Below are 16,725 nucleotides of genomic sequence, written 5' to 3'. Positions count from 1 at the left end.
GGTTTAGTCCCTGGGAGCTCTGGGGGTACTGGTTAGTTCGTATTGTTGGTCCTCTTATGGGGCTGAAAACCCCTTTAGCTCATTGGGTCCTTTCTCTAGCTCCTCCTTCATTGGAGACCCTGTGCTCAGTCCAATGGTAGGCTGCGAGCATCCACTTTTGTATTTGTTAGGCACTGGTGGAGCCTCTCATGGGACAGCTATAACAGGCTTCTGTCAGTAAGCACTTGTTGGCATCTACAAAAGTGTCTGGGTTTGGTGATTGTATATGGGATGAATTCCCATGGGGCAGTCTCTGGATGGTCACTCCTTCAGTCTCTGCTCCATACTTTGTCTCTGTAACTCCTTGCATGGGTATTTTGTTCCCCCTTCTAAGAAGGATCAAAGTATCCTTCTTAGGTCATCCTTTGGTCATCCTTTTTCTTGAGTTTCATGTGGTTTGTGAATTTTATCTTGGGTATTCTGAGCTTCTGGGCTAATATCCACTTAGCAGTGAGTGCAAACCATGTGTGTTCTTTTGCAATTGGGTTACCTCACTCAGGATGATATTTTCTAGTTCCATCCATTTGCCTAAGAATTTCATAAATTATCATTTTTAATAGCTGAGTAGTACTCCATTGTGTAAATGTACCACATTTTCTGTATCTATTCCTCTGCTGAGGGACATCTGGGTTCTTTCCAGCTCCTGGTTATCATAAATAAGGCTGCAATGAACATATTAGAGCATGTGTCCTTATTATATGTTGGAGCATCTTCTGGGTATATGTCCAGGAGTGGTATTAGTGGTTCGTCAGGTAGTAGTACTATGTCCAATTTTCTGAGGAACCGCCAAACTGATTTCCAACGTGGTTGTACCAGCTTGTAATCCCACCAGCATTGGAGGAGTGTTCCTCTTTCTTCACAACCTCGCCAACATCTGCTGTCACCTGAGTTTTTGATCTTAGCCATTCTGACTGGTGTGAAGTGAATCTCAGGGTTGTTTTGATTTGCATTTCCCTGATGACTAAGAATGTTGAACATTTCTTTGGGTGCTTCTCAGCCCTTTGAGTTTCGTCAGTTGAGAATTCTTTGTTTAGCTCTGTACCCCATTTTTAATAGGATTATTTGGTTCTCTGGAATCTAACTTATTGAGTTTTTTGTATATATTGGTTATTAGCCCTCTATTGGATGTAGGATTGTTAAAGATCTTTTCCCAATCTGTTGGTTGCCATTTTGTCCTATTGACAGTGTCCTTTGCCTTACAGAAGCTTTGCAACTTTATGAGGTCCCATTTGTCAATTAGTGATCTTAAGAATCGTGGCGCACGCCTTTAATCCCAGCACTCGGGAGGCAGAGGCAGGCGGATTTCTGAGTTCGAGGCCAGCCTGGGCTAGAGTGAGTTCCAGGACAGCCATGACTACACAGAGAAACCCTGTCTCGAAAAGCCAAAAAAAAAAAAAAAAAAAAAAAAGAATCTATTGGTGTTCTGTTCAGAAAAATTTCCCTTGTGCCCATGTGCTCAAGGCTCTTTCCCACTTTCTCTTCTATTAGTTTCATTGTATCTGGTTTTATGTGGAGTTCCTTAATCCACTTGGACTTGAGCTTTGTACAAGGAAATAAGAATGGATTGATTTACATTTTTCTAAATGCTAACTGCCAGTTGAACTAGCACCATTTGTTGAAAATGCAGTTTTTTTCCCCCACTAGATTGTTTTAGGTCCTTTGTCAAAGATCAAGTGACCATAGGTGTGTGGGTTCATTTCTGGGTCTTTAGTTCTATTCCATTGATCTACCTGCCTGATACTGTACCAATACCATGTTTTTTGTTTTGTTTTTGTTTTTGTTTTTGTTTTTGTTTTTCACAATTGCTCTGTAGTACAGCTTGAGGTCAGGGATGGTAATTCCACCAGAAGTTCTTTTATTGTTGAGAATAGTTTTGTTATCCTGGGTTGTTGTTGTTGTTGTTGTTGTTGTTTTTGTTATTCCAGATGAATTTGCAAATTGTTCTAACTCTGAAGAATTGAGTTGGAATTTTTATGGAGATTGTATTGAATCTGTAGATTGCTTTCCGCAAAATGACCATTTTTACTATATTAATCCTGCCAATCCATGAGCATTGGAGAGCTTTCCATCTTCTGACATCTTCTTCGATTACTTTCTTCAGAGACTTGAAGTTTGTATCATACAGATCTTTCGCTTGCTTAGAGTCACACCAAGGTATTTTATATTATTTGTGACTATTGTGAAGGGTGTTGTTTCCCTAATTTCTTTCTCAGCTTGTTTATCCTTTGTGTAGAGGAAGACCACTGACTTGTTTGAGTTAATTTTATATCCAGCTACTTCACTGAAGTTGTTTATCAGGTTTAGGAGTTCTCTGGTGGAATTTTTAGGGTCACTTAAGTATACTATCATATCATCTACAAATAGTGATATTTTGACTTCTTCTTTACAATTTGTATCCCCTTGATCTCCTTTTGTTGTCTAATTGCTCTGGCTAGGACTTCAAGTACTATATTGAATAGGTAGGGAGAGAATGGGCAGCCTTGTCTAGTCCCTGGTTTTAGTGGGATTGCTTCAAGTTTCTCTCCATTTAGCTTGATGTTGGCTACTGGCTTGCTGTATATTGCTTTTACTATATTTAGGTATGGGCCTTGGATTCCTGATCTTTCCAAGACTTTTACCATTGGATTTTGTTAAATGCTTTCTCAGTATCTAATGGGATGATCATATGCTTTTTTTCTTCGAATTTGTTTATATAGTGGATTATGTTGATGGATTTCTATATATTGAACCATTCCTGCATCCCTGGGAGGAAGCCTACTTGATCATGATGGATGATCATTTTGATGTGTTCTTGGAATCAGTTATTGAGAATTTTATTGAGTATTTTTGCATCAACATTCATAAGAGAAATTGGTCTGAAGTTCTTTCTTTGTTAGATCTTTGTGTAATTTAGGTATCAGAGTAATTGTGGCTTCATAGAACGAATTGGGTAGAGTACCTTCTGTTTCTATTTTGTGGAATAGTTTGAGGAGTATTGGTATTAGGTTTTCTTTAAAGGTCTGATAGAACTCTGCACTAAACCCATCTAGTCTTGGGCTTCTTTTGGTTGGGAGACTATTCTGTTTCTTTTTCTTTAGGGAATATGGGACTGTTTGGTTTATCTGATCCTGATTTATCTTTGGTACATGGTATCTGTCTAGAAATTTGTCCATTTCATCCAGATTTTTCAGTTTTGTAGAATATAGTCTTTTGTAGTAGGATCTGATGATTTTTTGGATTTCCTTGGTTTCTGTTGTTATGTTTCCCTTTTCATTTCTGATTTTGTTAATTAGGATGCTGTCTCTGTGCCCTCTAGTTAGTCTGGCAAGGGCTTATCTATTTTGTTGTTTTTTCTCAGATTCTGGTTTGGTTGATTCTTTGTATAGTTATTTTTGTTTTCACTTAGTTGATTTCAGCCCTGATTGTTTCCTGCTGTATACTTCTCTTGGGTGAATTTGCTCCTTTTTGTTCTAGAACTTTCAGATGTGCTGTCAAGCTACTAGTGTATGCTCTCTTCAGTTTCTTTTTGGAGGCACTCAGAGATATGAGTTTTCCTCTTAGGACTGCTTTCATTGTGTTCCAAAAGTTTGGGTATGTTGTGGCTTCATTTTCAGTAAGCTCTAAAAAGTCTTTAATTTCTTTCTGTATTTCTTCCACGTATATTTGGGCTTTCTACTGTTTATTTTATTATTGAAGACCAGCCTTAGACCGTGGTGATCTGATAGGATACATGGGATTATTTCAATCTTCTTGTATTTGTTGAGGCCTGTTTTGTGACCAATTATATGGTCAATTTTGGAGAAGGTACCATGAGGTTCTGAGAAGGTATATTCTTTTGTTTTAGGATAAAATGTTCTATAGATAATCTGTTAAATCCATTTGTTTCATAGCTTCTGTTAGTTTCACAGTGTCTCTGTTTAGTTTGTCTCCGTGATCTGTCCATTGCTGAGAATGAGGTGTTGAAGTTTCTATTATTGTATGTGGTGCAATGTGTGCTTTGAGATTTTTAGTAAAGTTTCTTTTATGAGTATCGGTGCCCTTGCATTATGATCATAGATGTTCAGAATAGAGAGTTCTTCTTGGTAGATTCTTCCTTTGATGAATATGAAGCATCTTTCCTTATCTCTTTTGATAACTTTAGGTTGAAAGTTGATTTTATTCTATATTAGAATGGCTACTCTAATATAGAGTAGCCATTTGCTTGGAGAATTGTTTTCCAGCCTTTCACTCAGAGGTAGTGTCTGTCTTTGTCACTGAGGTGGGTTTCCTGCATGCAGCAAAATGTTGTGTCCTGTTTATGTATCCAGTCTGTTAGTCTATGTCTTCTTATTGGGGAATTATTAAGAGATATTAAGGAAAAAAGGTTGTTGCTTCCTGTTATTTTTGTTGTTAGATGTGGGATTATTTATTTATTTATTTATTTATTTATTTTGTGGTTATCTTCTTTTTGGTTTGTCAAAAGAACATTATTTTCTTGCTTTTTTTTAGGGTGTAGTTTCCCTCATGTTGGAGTTTTCCATTTATTATCTTTTGAAGCGCTGGATTTGTGGAGAGATATTGTGTAAATTTGTTTTTGTCATAGAATATCTTAGTTTCTCCATCTGTGGTTATTGAGAGTTTTGCTGGGTATAGTAGCATGGGTTGGCATTTGTGTTCTGTTAGGGTCTGTATGACATCTGCCAAGGATCTTCTGGCTTCCATAGTCTCTGGGGAGAAGTCAGGTGTAATTCTGATAGGTCTGCCTTTATATGCTACTTGACCTTTTTCCCTTACTGCTTTTAATATTCTTTCTTTGTTTTGTGCATTTGGTGACAGGAAAAATTTCTTTTCTGATCCATTCTATTTGGAGTTCTGTAGGCTTCTTGTATTTTCATGGGCATATCTTTCTTTAGGTTAGGGAAGTTTTCTTTTATAATTTTGTTGAAGATATTTACTGGCCCTTTAAGTTGGGAATCTTCGCTCTCTTCTATACCTATTATTCTTAGGTTTAGTCTTCTCATTGTGTCCTGGATTTCCTCGATGTTTTGAGTCAGGATCATTTTGCATTTTGCATTTTTCTTTGATTGTTGTGTCAATGTTTTCTGTAGTATCTTCTGTGCCTGAGATTTTCTCTATTTTTTGGTGCATGCATCTATGTCTCCTGATCTCTTTCCTAGGTTTTCTATCTCCAGAGTTGTTTCCCTTTGTGATTTCTTTATTGTTTCCACTTCCTTTTTAGATCCTGGATGGTTTTGTTCAATTCCTTCACCTGTTTGGTTGTGTTTTCCTGTAATTCTTTAAGGGATTTTTGTGTTTCCTGTTTACCTGTGTTTTCCTGTAATTCTTTAAGGGAGTTATTCATGTCCTTCTTAAAGTACTCTATCATCATCATCATGAGATATGATTTCAAGTCCAAATCTTGCTTTTCCCGGTGTTGGGCTTTTTTTTTTTTTTTTTTTTTTTTTTTTTTTTTTTTTTTTTCCTGAGACCGGGTTTCTCTGTGTAGCCCTGGCTGTTCTGGACTCACTCTGTAGACCAGGGTGACCTTGAACTCAGAAATGCACCTGCCTCTGCCTCCCAAGTGCTGGGATTAAAGGTGTGTGCCACCACTGCCCAGTTGTTGGGCATTTAATGTAGGCTTTCTTTGTAAAGCAAAATCTCTAGGGAATAGTTGGGCCTGGGTATTCCAGTATATTATATAAAAGTTGCCTCTTTAAGCTAAAGTAAGAATTTTATGCATAACTTGCAATTGAGACAAAGGGCAAAATGTTTATCTATGGAATGAAAATTAAATAGCCTTAACAGCCCAATAAATTCAGTTAACAATCTGTGTAGTCTCTTAGGTTATTTTAATTTTTTTTAAAAAAAGTAATTCCAGCAATAGTTTTTACAATCATTTAAGCCTTTTCATCTATAGGGTGAAATTTAACATTGCTGTAGAATGTGATACCTTCACTTTGGGAAGGAAAAGTCCCAAGAAGAAACTTAGAATTAGAAGACTCTAAGTACCTCCTGCTATTCCTCTTGGCTGTATCTTATGGCACAATATGATTTTTTAAGCTTTAGACAAGTTCTTAGAAGCCTGTTCTACAGCCAGGTTTTTGATTTAATTGAAAATAGAGCTCTGAAGTTTCAGGATGGTCAATGTCAGAATTGGGAATCAAAACACCAAACTTAGTTTAACTTCTTGTGAGAATTTGACACGTAGGGTGGCTGACTGCTTACTCATGACATGGACTAGTTTTTCCAAGATTTTCATTTGTCACGTGAATCCAAACTAGTGATACTGACACACACTCCCACTCCCATTTTCTTGCTGAGTAGGACAGAATCCGTCTCTGTGGCAAGGTCAGTCCCATTCAGCTGCTTTAGACAGATGCTGATGGACTTTGAGTTCTAAGCACAGCAGTCACTTCCCACCCCAAGTTCATGTGATGATAAATAGTTGTCACATGTCTGCTAATTCCTCCAGGAGCAAGTGTGCAGTGCACACTAGTTGACATTGCCTGCAGTCTACACAGGCACAGTCTACATGATCTATACCTGAACTAGACTGCATAAAGGCCAGCAACACGGGGGCCACTGTGCCCCAAGTGTCACCTCTGCTGGCACTTAGTATGCCACACAGGGCAGAGATGGGAAGGCAGCAGCTGGAGTCCACTGGAGTTCATTTTTATTTTGGAAAAGTAGGTGTGGCTTCTTTTGTCTTTTTAGAATTTCAAAAAGTTCAGTTAAAAGCAAAGGTAGTCCTACTGTGTGGGAATTAATAAGCAGATAAACATGGTTAGGCGCCTTTGCAGGTAAATGAGTAGTTAGGACTCTGAAGTCAGATGGTCTGACTCGAGTTCCTAACTATGTGTCTTTTGGCAAGTCACACAGTTTCTTTGAGGCCATCTTGCTCATCTGTCAAGAGAGTGACAACCTCACTGATTGGCGTATGGCTTGTTAGCAGGTTCAGTGAAGTACAGCTTACTGAGGGCATGGTGATGCTCACTGTAAACACTTCCTAAGTATTGAGATCTTGACCTCTCCTGATGTCTGTAGGTGACCTGCTCTGTGGCTCCGTTAGGTTTATTGTAGACTCTGCGTGGAACACCATTCAGAGCTTTTCTTCTTCAAGGGTGCAGCTGTTCCCTCCTAGGCAGTCAGCGAGTCTCTGGAGTCTGCCATGTTGACTTGCTCCTGCAAGTGGCTCTGGACTTGTTTGCTTTCCTTGCCTTCAGTCCTCTCCTTGGTCTCCCTCTTCCTTCTGTCTGCCACATTCCACTTGCTCTCCTTCAGGCCTGCCTGTCCTCCATCTTCCCCCGCTGTCTTCTCCTCACACTATCCTTTCCCTCTCCTTCCTTGCCTCTTTTCTCTTGCTTTTCTTTCTCTCCATTGTCTTTCTTTATATTGTCTCCATCTTTCACCTCTTTCCCTTTTCCTCCCCCTCATCCTTTCTCTTCTGTTCAGCGGCTCTTCTGAATGCTCACACTGCTTGCTGAGAGCACTCCACTGTAGCTCCCACATAGAGCCTGGCCAGCTCTCAGTGCTGCCGTTACTGTGGGAGATGTTTTGTGTCTGTCTCTGTGTCAGCCTTGTTTCTGCTCAGATTTTCTCTCCATTTCACAGGGCTTCACAATGTTCTTTATGTTCCTTGAGCTTGAAGTATTAGAGGACCTATGGCCAGGGTTTATCAGCTTTTTAAACATGTACTGCGCCTGCTTATTTGCTTAATACTGGTCTTATTGCAGCCAAACAATAAAATGAAACACTGTTAATAATCCTAGGTTCTTAAAATAATGCCAGGACAACCACTGATTTTCTTTTATCTAATCCGCATGATTTTTCTCTCTCTCCAGATTCCTTTCTCCTTGGTCCAGTTTCCCTTGTGGGAATCCTTGAAAGTAAGTTTTTAAATCATCATGTGAAGATTTTTCTAGTGCCCAACAGTGTGGGTATGCGATGGAAAAAGATCATAGTGAGTAGTTTACAGACTTCAAATGACCCGCAGCTGAGAGTGTTGTTCATGTGACTTCACGCGGTTTCAGACGCTACTGAGGGGTGTGTGCTGTCTCAGGTAGAGCCGGTGGAACTGAAGCATATTGCCTCGCTCTCCCCTGGACTGCCGCTTTTCTCCACTTAGTTGAATGGTGTGTGAGCATGTGTGGGTGAGTGGGCTCACAGGAAGAGCAATGAGGAAGAGTGGAAAGACAGCAGGGTCCAGCCCCCTCCAGCCCCAGGGCAGGCAGAAGGAGCAGCGTTAGGCTGGGAGGCTCTGGCTCTCCTTCATCTCTGCTGTGGAGTCCTAGTGGAACTAGGAGCCTTGAGTGACTACATCCTGGGGTTGGGGAAGATCACGCATCTGTTAGATAGAAGGGAACACTTTATGCAGTGAGGGCTGGGAAGGTGGCTCAGCAGGTGGAAGGGCTTGTCACAAAGGCCTGACAATCTAGTTCAATCCTTAAAACCTACATAGAAAGCCAGTATGGTAGTGTATCCCAGGATGCCTATGGTGAGCTGAGATGGCAACAGTAGGTTGGGGGTCTGTGGGCTGGATGGTGTGGAGTATGCTGAGGAACGTTCCTCAGCAAGGTGGGAGGTGATAACAAACTCTCAAAGATCACCCTCTAATCTGCACACACAGGCATGCATACATGCATAGCAACTGATTAATTAAATGACTTAAACATGCATAGGCATTGCATCTGTTCTTCATCATTTGGGGCAATGGTAGTGCTAGGAACGACGTGGGTCTTTGCCAGTATTGTAAAGGACTTAATAAAAAGAGTACTACGTGGTTCAGGTTGTTATCATCATATATAACGTCAGTGTTGCACTGTGCATATACACTCAGAGAGCTGTACTGAGTCTGTATGTCTGTAATGTAGACTGTATGTCTTGCTAGGATAATGGTCATGAAAGATGGAACATTCTTGTTTCAGTGAGAAGGGTTTATAAGTAATGAAGCAGGAAAATGGCAAATTATCTTGGTAGGAGTTGGGGCTGGGACAGCTCTGCAGTCCAGTGCTTGACTGGCATGCTTAAAACCCCAAATTCAATCCCACTACTGCAAGAAAAGGAACAGACAAAAACCATGCTGATGCCACCATAATTTGATGGATTTGCTATGCATGGTGTATAGAAAACAGTCTTTAAAAGTATCATAGGAGTTAGGTTGGACTCCAATATATCCTATTAAAGTTGTATACCAAAGAATATAAATGAATTCAAAACATTGCTCTTTTTAAAAGTACTGGAAACTGGAGCCGGCAAGATGGCAGTTGCCTTCAAGCCTGATGGCCCAAGTTCTATCTCCAGGATCTGATTGGTGGAAGGACCAACTCCTAAAAATTACCTTCTTATCAATTCATGCACACACACAGGCACGTGTGCACCCCCTCCCACCCACAACACACAATTAAATGTAAAGTTTTTTTTTTTTTAAGTTTCAAATAAACTAGAACACTAAAGATTTATTACATGTGATGATTTTAAAAGGTACTGCCCCTCATTTAGTGGAGTTTCAGGGCCTTTTGTTGTCATGTTTCAATGTTTCCTTCGTGGTGCAGGGTGAAAACAGATTCCTTAGCCCATTTTTCAAGGCATGATGTAACAGCCATCCAATGAGAAGGTCACATTCCCTTAGCATACCAGGTCCCTTTTCAGTGTGTGACAAAAGAACAGCGAGGCCAACAGCACACAAGAGCCCTGTGTAAGCTCTTCAGTGAGCAGCATTCACAGACTGCAGGGCCTGACAATAACCAGCATTCACAGGCTCTGCTCACGCTGACGCCCCGGCACTCCGCGTCCACAGGAATGTTTGCAGGTCCAAAGATGGAAGAAGTACGGGGTTGGCTCATTTCTATCCAGAAATTTAAGGACATTTGTAGCTAAGAAATTGCTAGGAATTTTTGTAGAAATTTCAGATTTCTGTGTTTAAAGTTCTTTTAAAATTTTAGTTTTACTTTCATGTGTTGCCTGCATGCTTGTGTGCCTGCTGCCGCAGAAACTGGAAGAGAACATTGGCTCCCATGGAACTGTAGCTACAGATGATCATGAGCAGCCATATGAGTGCTGGGAACTGAACTCGGGTCCTCTGGAAGAGCAGTGCTCCTAACTGCCGAGTCATCTCTCCAGTCTTGATAAACGCATCTGTGGAGTGGTACATAGTGTTAGTTCCCCAGGGAATACCATGCACACAGTAAACAAGATGCATCAGTTCTGAGGGTGTTCAGAGCCACTACTGTTCTCGCACCCCAGCTCATTCATGTTAGCCACTGTTTTGCATTGCCCGTAAGCAGGGGAGTGTGCCATATAGCGCCCCTGCTCTGCTTCCTTCTCTTTTAGAGTGCTCTTGGGTCTTGGTAATGCTTTTTTGCCCCTGTGGCATTTCAGAATGTGTGGCTCCATTCCATATTGATGACATTTGAGCTATCCCCAGGTTTCCCTGGTTATTCACTGAGTTTCTGTAAATATCCACCTGTAGTATTTGTATGGACATACACTTTCTCTCTCTCTCTCTCTCTCTCTCTCTCTCTCTCTCTCTCTCTCTCTCTCTCTCTCTCTCACACTCACTCAGAAAGCTGCCTAGGAGTGGTGTTGCTAGGCTGGAAAGGGGGTATGTGCTTAATCGTGTAATAATTCCTACAGGTGTATCCTTAATTGTATAAAAGTCCATAAAGGTGTGTGTGTGTGTGTGTGTGTGTGTGTGTGTGTGTGTGGTTTCCAGTGCATTCTGCATTCTCACCAGCACGGGTGAGAGATTCCTGTTCTGTGTCCTTGCTACATATTCATTGATTTAAAGAAAACAGACACTCAGAGTTGTCGACTACTGAGTCATCAGAGTTTTTGATTTGCATTTCCCTCAAGGTTAAATAACAGTGTACATGCCTTCCTATATTTTGTGTTTTTCTTTAACATCTAAACACGAGATCACAGAGTCTTTGTGGAAGCAGAAAACTTGTGGCTGTTTTTGTTGTTGTTATTTTGTGTGTGTATGTGTGTGTGTTTATCGTTTTACACGCAAACTTGCTTTTTGTCGTGTAGGGAGATTGTGTCATGTGAGGTGATTTCTCTGTTGTGTTCATGTGGAGACATGACTTAGGAAACTTTCTCAGCCAGGCCCTAGCAGTACATAGTATGTAGCCAGCGGTGGGAGTCTGGACACTACTGTCCTAAAAATTCTTTGTCAAAATCATAGCAGTCACCTTCCTTTTAAGCTGACTTCCTTCAGCTGTCCCCCCGTCTGTGTTAGTCACAGCTATGACACTTCTTACCCTGACCAACCTCGTAGCATTACCTCTTCTCCTGGGCTTTGAGGGGGCAGCAGTCTTGTCTTGTACATGTGATGCTCAAGGCATATGCTTCCTCTGTGTGCCAGCGTAGGATGCTCAGCAGTCTCATTGGCACCCTCACGTAAGGTGTCACACGGTGACCAGTTCAGAACAAGATGCCCAACCTTTAATAGAACCCTGGGGATCATTCCAGAATTTTTCCTTCACTTACCTGAGTGTGTCCCATCAGCAACACCTTGCTCGGCTCCAGACTCCACTTTACCCTGGCTGTGCCTCAGATGCACCACCAAGTTTCCCTCAGGGTATTTAGAGACTTAAATTTTTTGGTGCGTAGACCAGGCTGGCCTTGAACTTGGAATGCTGCTTCAACCCTTTGAGTGAGTGTGGAAGTTACAGATGTGTGCTACTGTGTCCAGCTTGGTTTTGCTCTGAATTCCCTAACTTTCTTCTTCCCCAGATGGTCAGGTGCTCTTTTACTGAGGTGAGTCACGTCTTATGCCCTCTCCTAAAACCTCTCTAAAACCTTAAAAGGAGGAAGAATTTCTCCTCTTCTTCCTCCTCTTCCTCCTTTTCCTCCTTCTCTTCCTTCTCTCCTTCCTCCTCCTCCTCCCCAGCCTATTCCCTCACCTAGACCATCACTCTCCGTGCAGCCACCTGCACTGCTCCCCCATGGCCCTGTGCACTTGCTGTGCTGTGCTTCCTGCTGCCCTTCTGCCCTGCTGCCCTGCTCACTCTGGCTCTGTGCACTTGCCGTGCTGTGCTCCCTGCTGCCCTGCTCACTCTGGCTCTGTGCACTTGCCGTGCTGTGCTCCCTGCTGCATGTCATTTATTTGTTCATTTGAGGCACTATTGCTTGTGTGTGAGAGGCATTTACTTCTACTTTTCCAACATGACAAGTGATGATGGTCTGTCATTAGGGTGTGTGACAAGGTGTTTGAAAGAGACGTTCATTATGCTGAGTGGGCCTTTTCCAAGGGACAGAGTGATAGAGAGCAAATGCCTCAGGGCTGGAGCGACAGCTCAGCAGTTAGCAGTACTCACTGCTCCTCCAGAGGACCCAAGTTCAGTCCCCGGCACCTGCAACGCCAGCTCCAGGCCGTCCGACACCATTTTCTGGCTTCCCCCTAGCCTCCACAGACGTCCACACATGCATGCCATACACTTATCCTTCTTATAAACACTCTCCTAGGCTCCATGTACTCCACTCTTTCCCTCAGCCTCCTCAAGTCCAATTAGTCATCACTTAGGTCTTAGACTGAATATTACGCTAGTGAGACGCTTCCCATCCACCCTCTTCAAGAAATTCCCTGATTCTCCCCTGGGCATCAGAGACCTGCGTAGTCTTTTCTGGCTTTTCAAGAGTTTCTTTAGGAAAGCACATGCTCTCCCTAATCACACTTACCAAACCCATCAGCTGTGGGATGAGCAGATACCATGGCAGGCCCTGGGTGAGGGCCTACATTTATCTTCTTCGCATCCTGCAGGATTCAAGAGCTCAGCCTCTCATTAGACTTAGATGGGAAAGCCGGGCATGCGAGAGACCTCTGTCTTCGAGTCAGATGGATTTATATTTGCTCATAACACTTTTTTATTGTGCAACAGTAGTGGCCATAACAGAAATACTAAAAACCATAGCCAGCATTTCTTAAAGGTACAGTGTGCTGGGCCCTGTTGTGACCACTGTGCATGGGTGACCTGGCGCTAACCTTTGTTTCTCCTCTGGAGATAAGTGTTATTTGTCTTCTTTTTGTAGCTGTGGGAAGGGGGCAGGGGGGAGGCAGGTAGGCAGGCAGGCAGGCAGGCAGAGCATGCCAACCAGTAAGGCTTTCTCCCAGTTACAGGAGTGCTAAAGAGTACCATCAAGACTGAACCCAGGTGTCTGGCTCCAGCCCTGTGTTGTTAATCCTTCTGTTCACGAAGTGCGGTGTCCTTACTATTATCTTCTCTTTCCTATGCTCCAGAGTTAGTGAAAGTTAGCCAGAGTCTCTCTCCTGAACCCCTGAAGGCAGTTCTTAGGGACCACTGTGCTTGGGCAGAGGTCACTCCAGAGCTACCCTTTGTGAGTATCTGTGTTCTTAAGGGACCACTGTGCTTGTGCAGAGGTCACTCCAGAGCTACCCTTTGTGAGTATCTGTGTTCTTAAGGGACCACTGTGCTTGTGCAGAGGTCACTCCAGAGCTACCCTTTGTGAGTATCTGTGTTCTTAAGGACCACTGTGCTTGTGCAGAGGTCACTCCAGAGCTACCCTTTGTGAGTGTCTGTGTTCTTAGGGACCACTGTGCTTGTGCAGAGGTCACTCCAGAGCTACCCTTTGTGAGTGTCTGTGTTCTTAGGGACCACTGTGCTTGTGCAGAGGTCACTCCAGAGCTACCCTTTGTGAGTATCTGTGTTCTTAAGGGACCACTGTGCTTGTGCAGAGGTCACTCCAGAGCTACCCTTTGTGAGTATCTGTGTTCTTAAGGGACCACTGTGCTTGTGCAGAGGTCACTCCAGAGCTACCCTTTGTGAGTATCTGTGTTCTTAAGGGACCACTGTGCTTGTGCAGAGGTCACTCCAGAGCTACCCTTTGTGAGTATCTGTGTTCTTAGGGACCACTGTGCTTGGGCAGAGGTCACTCCAGAGCTACCCTTTGTGAGTGTCTGTGTTCTTAGGGACCACTGTGCTTGTGCAGAGGTCACTCCAGAGCTACCCTTTGTGAGTGTCTGTGTTCTTAGGGACCACTGTGCTTGTGCAGAGGTCACTCCAGAGCTACCCTTTGTGAGTATCTGTGTCACATTCCCCATAGCACGCTGCTGTGAAGAGGAATGAACATTGTCGTTGGCTGTCTGTATTTATGTTCATGTGCTTCGTGTTCTGCCTTTTGTACCGGCTGTTGGTAGGTGTTTGCTGATTGTTGCAGGCTAGTATTCTTTCCTGATGGAATTACTTGGCTGTTTTATTTATAGGTTCCTTCAGAACTATATTCACAGCCATAAAAATATGTTTTCTTTGTCTAAACATACAGGTTTTCTTGTTGAGTTTAGATGAAGAGTATATATATTACTAAAACATAGATTGAAATTTCCTGTAGGAACGTCAAGCTTTAAGAAAAAAAAAAAAAAAAACAAAGCCAGGAAGAATTCCTAGTGTGGGAATCACTCCCAGGTATGAATGAATAGTCTTACATTTGGTATAAGAATCGCATAGCAGTACCTACGAAAGGGAAACATGAGCCAAACAAAGGGAAGTCCGCTTCCTGGGCTAAGCCTGCGACGTCGTTCTCTGCTTCTTCGGATGGAGTTGTGCACAGTAGTTACTCAGATATTTCTCTTGTATTTCATAGATTTTCGGCAGAAACAGTGCTATATTAAAACCATGTTTTCAAGTTAAAAGAGCAGTAACCTTTTGCTGTTGTGATTTAGGGATCTGTAAATATCCACCATTACCACATCCACGGAAGCATCTCTTAGAGGATGAGTAGTAACCAGCCATTCAGAGATGCCGGGGAGAGAGCAGCATCTCCACACACAGGCTGCTGGCTCACAACAGACCGCAGTACAGGCTGAGCTGGGGCTGGTGAGAGTAAAGTGTATGATCTGTGCCCTTAACTCCATGCCAGCACCGAGGAAGAAGTCTTAAAATAAGAACGGGGTGACTTTTTTTTCCTGATCACTGATTGGGTCTAAGATGCTCTCTTCATTTGCTTCTTTGTGGTGAGCACTGACCAAATAAACATAGGAGAAGAAAGGGTTTATTCTCATCATCATTAGAAGTCAGGCAAGAGCTCAAAGCAGGGACTGAAGCAGAGACCTGTTGTCTGACACCATTGCTGAGGAGATGTGAGCAAACGTGTTCACCGGAGATCTGGAACCAATGACAGACCACAGTATGGACACCAACCAAGTCTGCCTTGGGGAACCCGTAAGCTTTGTTGTGATTATATACAGGTTTAGGTATGCAATGTGCTGTGTGTGTGCTATATCTTAGCAGACATCACTAGTTGATCACACAGCCAACATCTTATCAAGCTCACGTTTTTGGAAAGCTCAGCAGAATGCTAAGTCCTGTGATCCATGATGTGGGACCTATATTCTGTTCCTGTTTTGCAGCGTTCTCAGCCAATCTAAGAGTTAGGATTTGTGATGGATGGCCAAATCACACATTCTTTACACAAGCTAAAGTCATCAAGTTCTTGCCTGCTTTTTTTTTTTCTTCTCTTTTCTTTTTTTTTCTTTTTTGTTTTTTCGAGACAGGGTTTCTCTGTATAGCCCTGGCTGTTCTGGAACTCTCACTCTAGACCAGGCTGGCCCCGAACTCAGAAATCCGCCTGCCTCTGCCTCCCAAGTGCTGGGATTAAAGGTGTGCGCCACCACTGCCCGGCTCTTGCCTGAAGGTAACGGTCCCTTTTGTAGTTGGTGCTTCAGTCTGACTGCACAGGGCACTGAGCGAGCTTCTGAAGGCTGGTGTTCACAAGTGGCTGCTCTGTGACTTCCTGGTGCTGTGAGATGGGCTTGCCCTTCAGCTTCCCCTCATTAGCTTGATAAGCATCTTCTCTGAGATTTTTAGTTTTAATTGTCATATAGTGGCTGTGTATGTACATGGGTTAGTTTGGCATTTGGTACAGTACCCAGGCTTGTGTCTTATCCCATGAGATGTCATTTTAGAGTTCTTTCTTCCGGAAACAAAGGCAGGAGCATTAAAACAGCTGTGCCATTTGTTGACTCATAGGAAGCGTCATGAACCTCAATTATAATTTGTTTTGTCTTAATTATTACTCAACAGACATCGAGATGCTGTTGAGTGAATATGGCTCTTCTCCCTTCTGCCAAAACAAAACAAAATACCCAAACAAAACTAATACAAAATAAAATAACATACAGAAAGGTCAGAGAACTTCCCAGTTAGAATGAATATCCCAAAAGATACATCTACATAATCCAAAAAAAAAAAGAAATATATGCATAAACAGTGTTCCCAACTCTTACTAAGCAAGCACGGTTCTATAGCCACTTCTGCCTTTGCCCAAGAATCATAATTTTTTCTGTTTAAGGCTTTTAGAAATTCTTATCTTTACCCTTCTCCCCTATCTAGAAAGGCATAGTTCTGAACGCCTCAGCCAGCTTAAATTCAGATCAACCGGAAGGAGACTACTGCTTACACATCCCACCCACAGCATCATCCAGCCACCACTACAACCACAGTCAGCCTGTGGGCTCTGAATGACTCCTACTTAGCAGCAGGGCGCCTCCAGTCTTCATTATATAAACTCTGGCTAAGAAGTCTCTGTTAGCCCACAGCCACCCAGTGATGCTGCTGTCTTGCTGTTGTGTTTTCTGTTCTTTTTGGTTTCCAAAGCTTATTTTGAAACCTTTGCCTTACACATATTGGTGTACTATCACTTCACAAGATGGCTTGTCTGACTGAATAGGACAGTCATGGGCAGCTCTCAAAATGGCCTTGGGAATGCTTGTGT

General features: G+C 42.6%; 1 protein-coding gene across 6 annotated transcripts in view; it reads left to right on the top strand.

Moving 5' to 3' along the window:
- Positions 1 to 16,725, top strand: part of Slc25a26 (solute carrier family 25 member 26) — a 101,319-nt gene that overhangs the window by 63,416 nt on the left and 21,178 nt on the right. For 3 of the 6 annotated variants that reach the window (XM_029478603.2, XM_029478601.2, XM_085840248.1), the window contains 2 exons: positions 7,839 to 7,883; positions 11,731 to 11,754. The exons of 1 other annotated variant lie outside the window; for it this stretch is intronic. In XM_029478603.2, the coding sequence (XP_029334463.1) occupies positions 7,839 to 7,883; positions 11,731 to 11,754 (69 nt within the window). The remainder of the gene's footprint in view (positions 1 to 7,838; positions 7,884 to 11,730; positions 11,755 to 16,725) is intronic. 2 more of the 6 variants (XM_021164335.3, XM_021164333.2) reach the window with 1 other exon arrangement.

The sequence above is a fragment of the Mus caroli genome, unplaced genomic scaffold (assembly GCF_978045245.1).
Source record: "Mus caroli unplaced genomic scaffold, Mus_caroli_1 scaffold_7, whole genome shotgun sequence".
Taxonomy (NCBI): Eukaryota; Metazoa; Chordata; class Mammalia; order Rodentia; family Muridae; genus Mus; species Mus caroli.
Note: the sequence above shows the minus strand (reverse complement) of the source record. Positions and strands in the feature narration are given on the sequence as shown.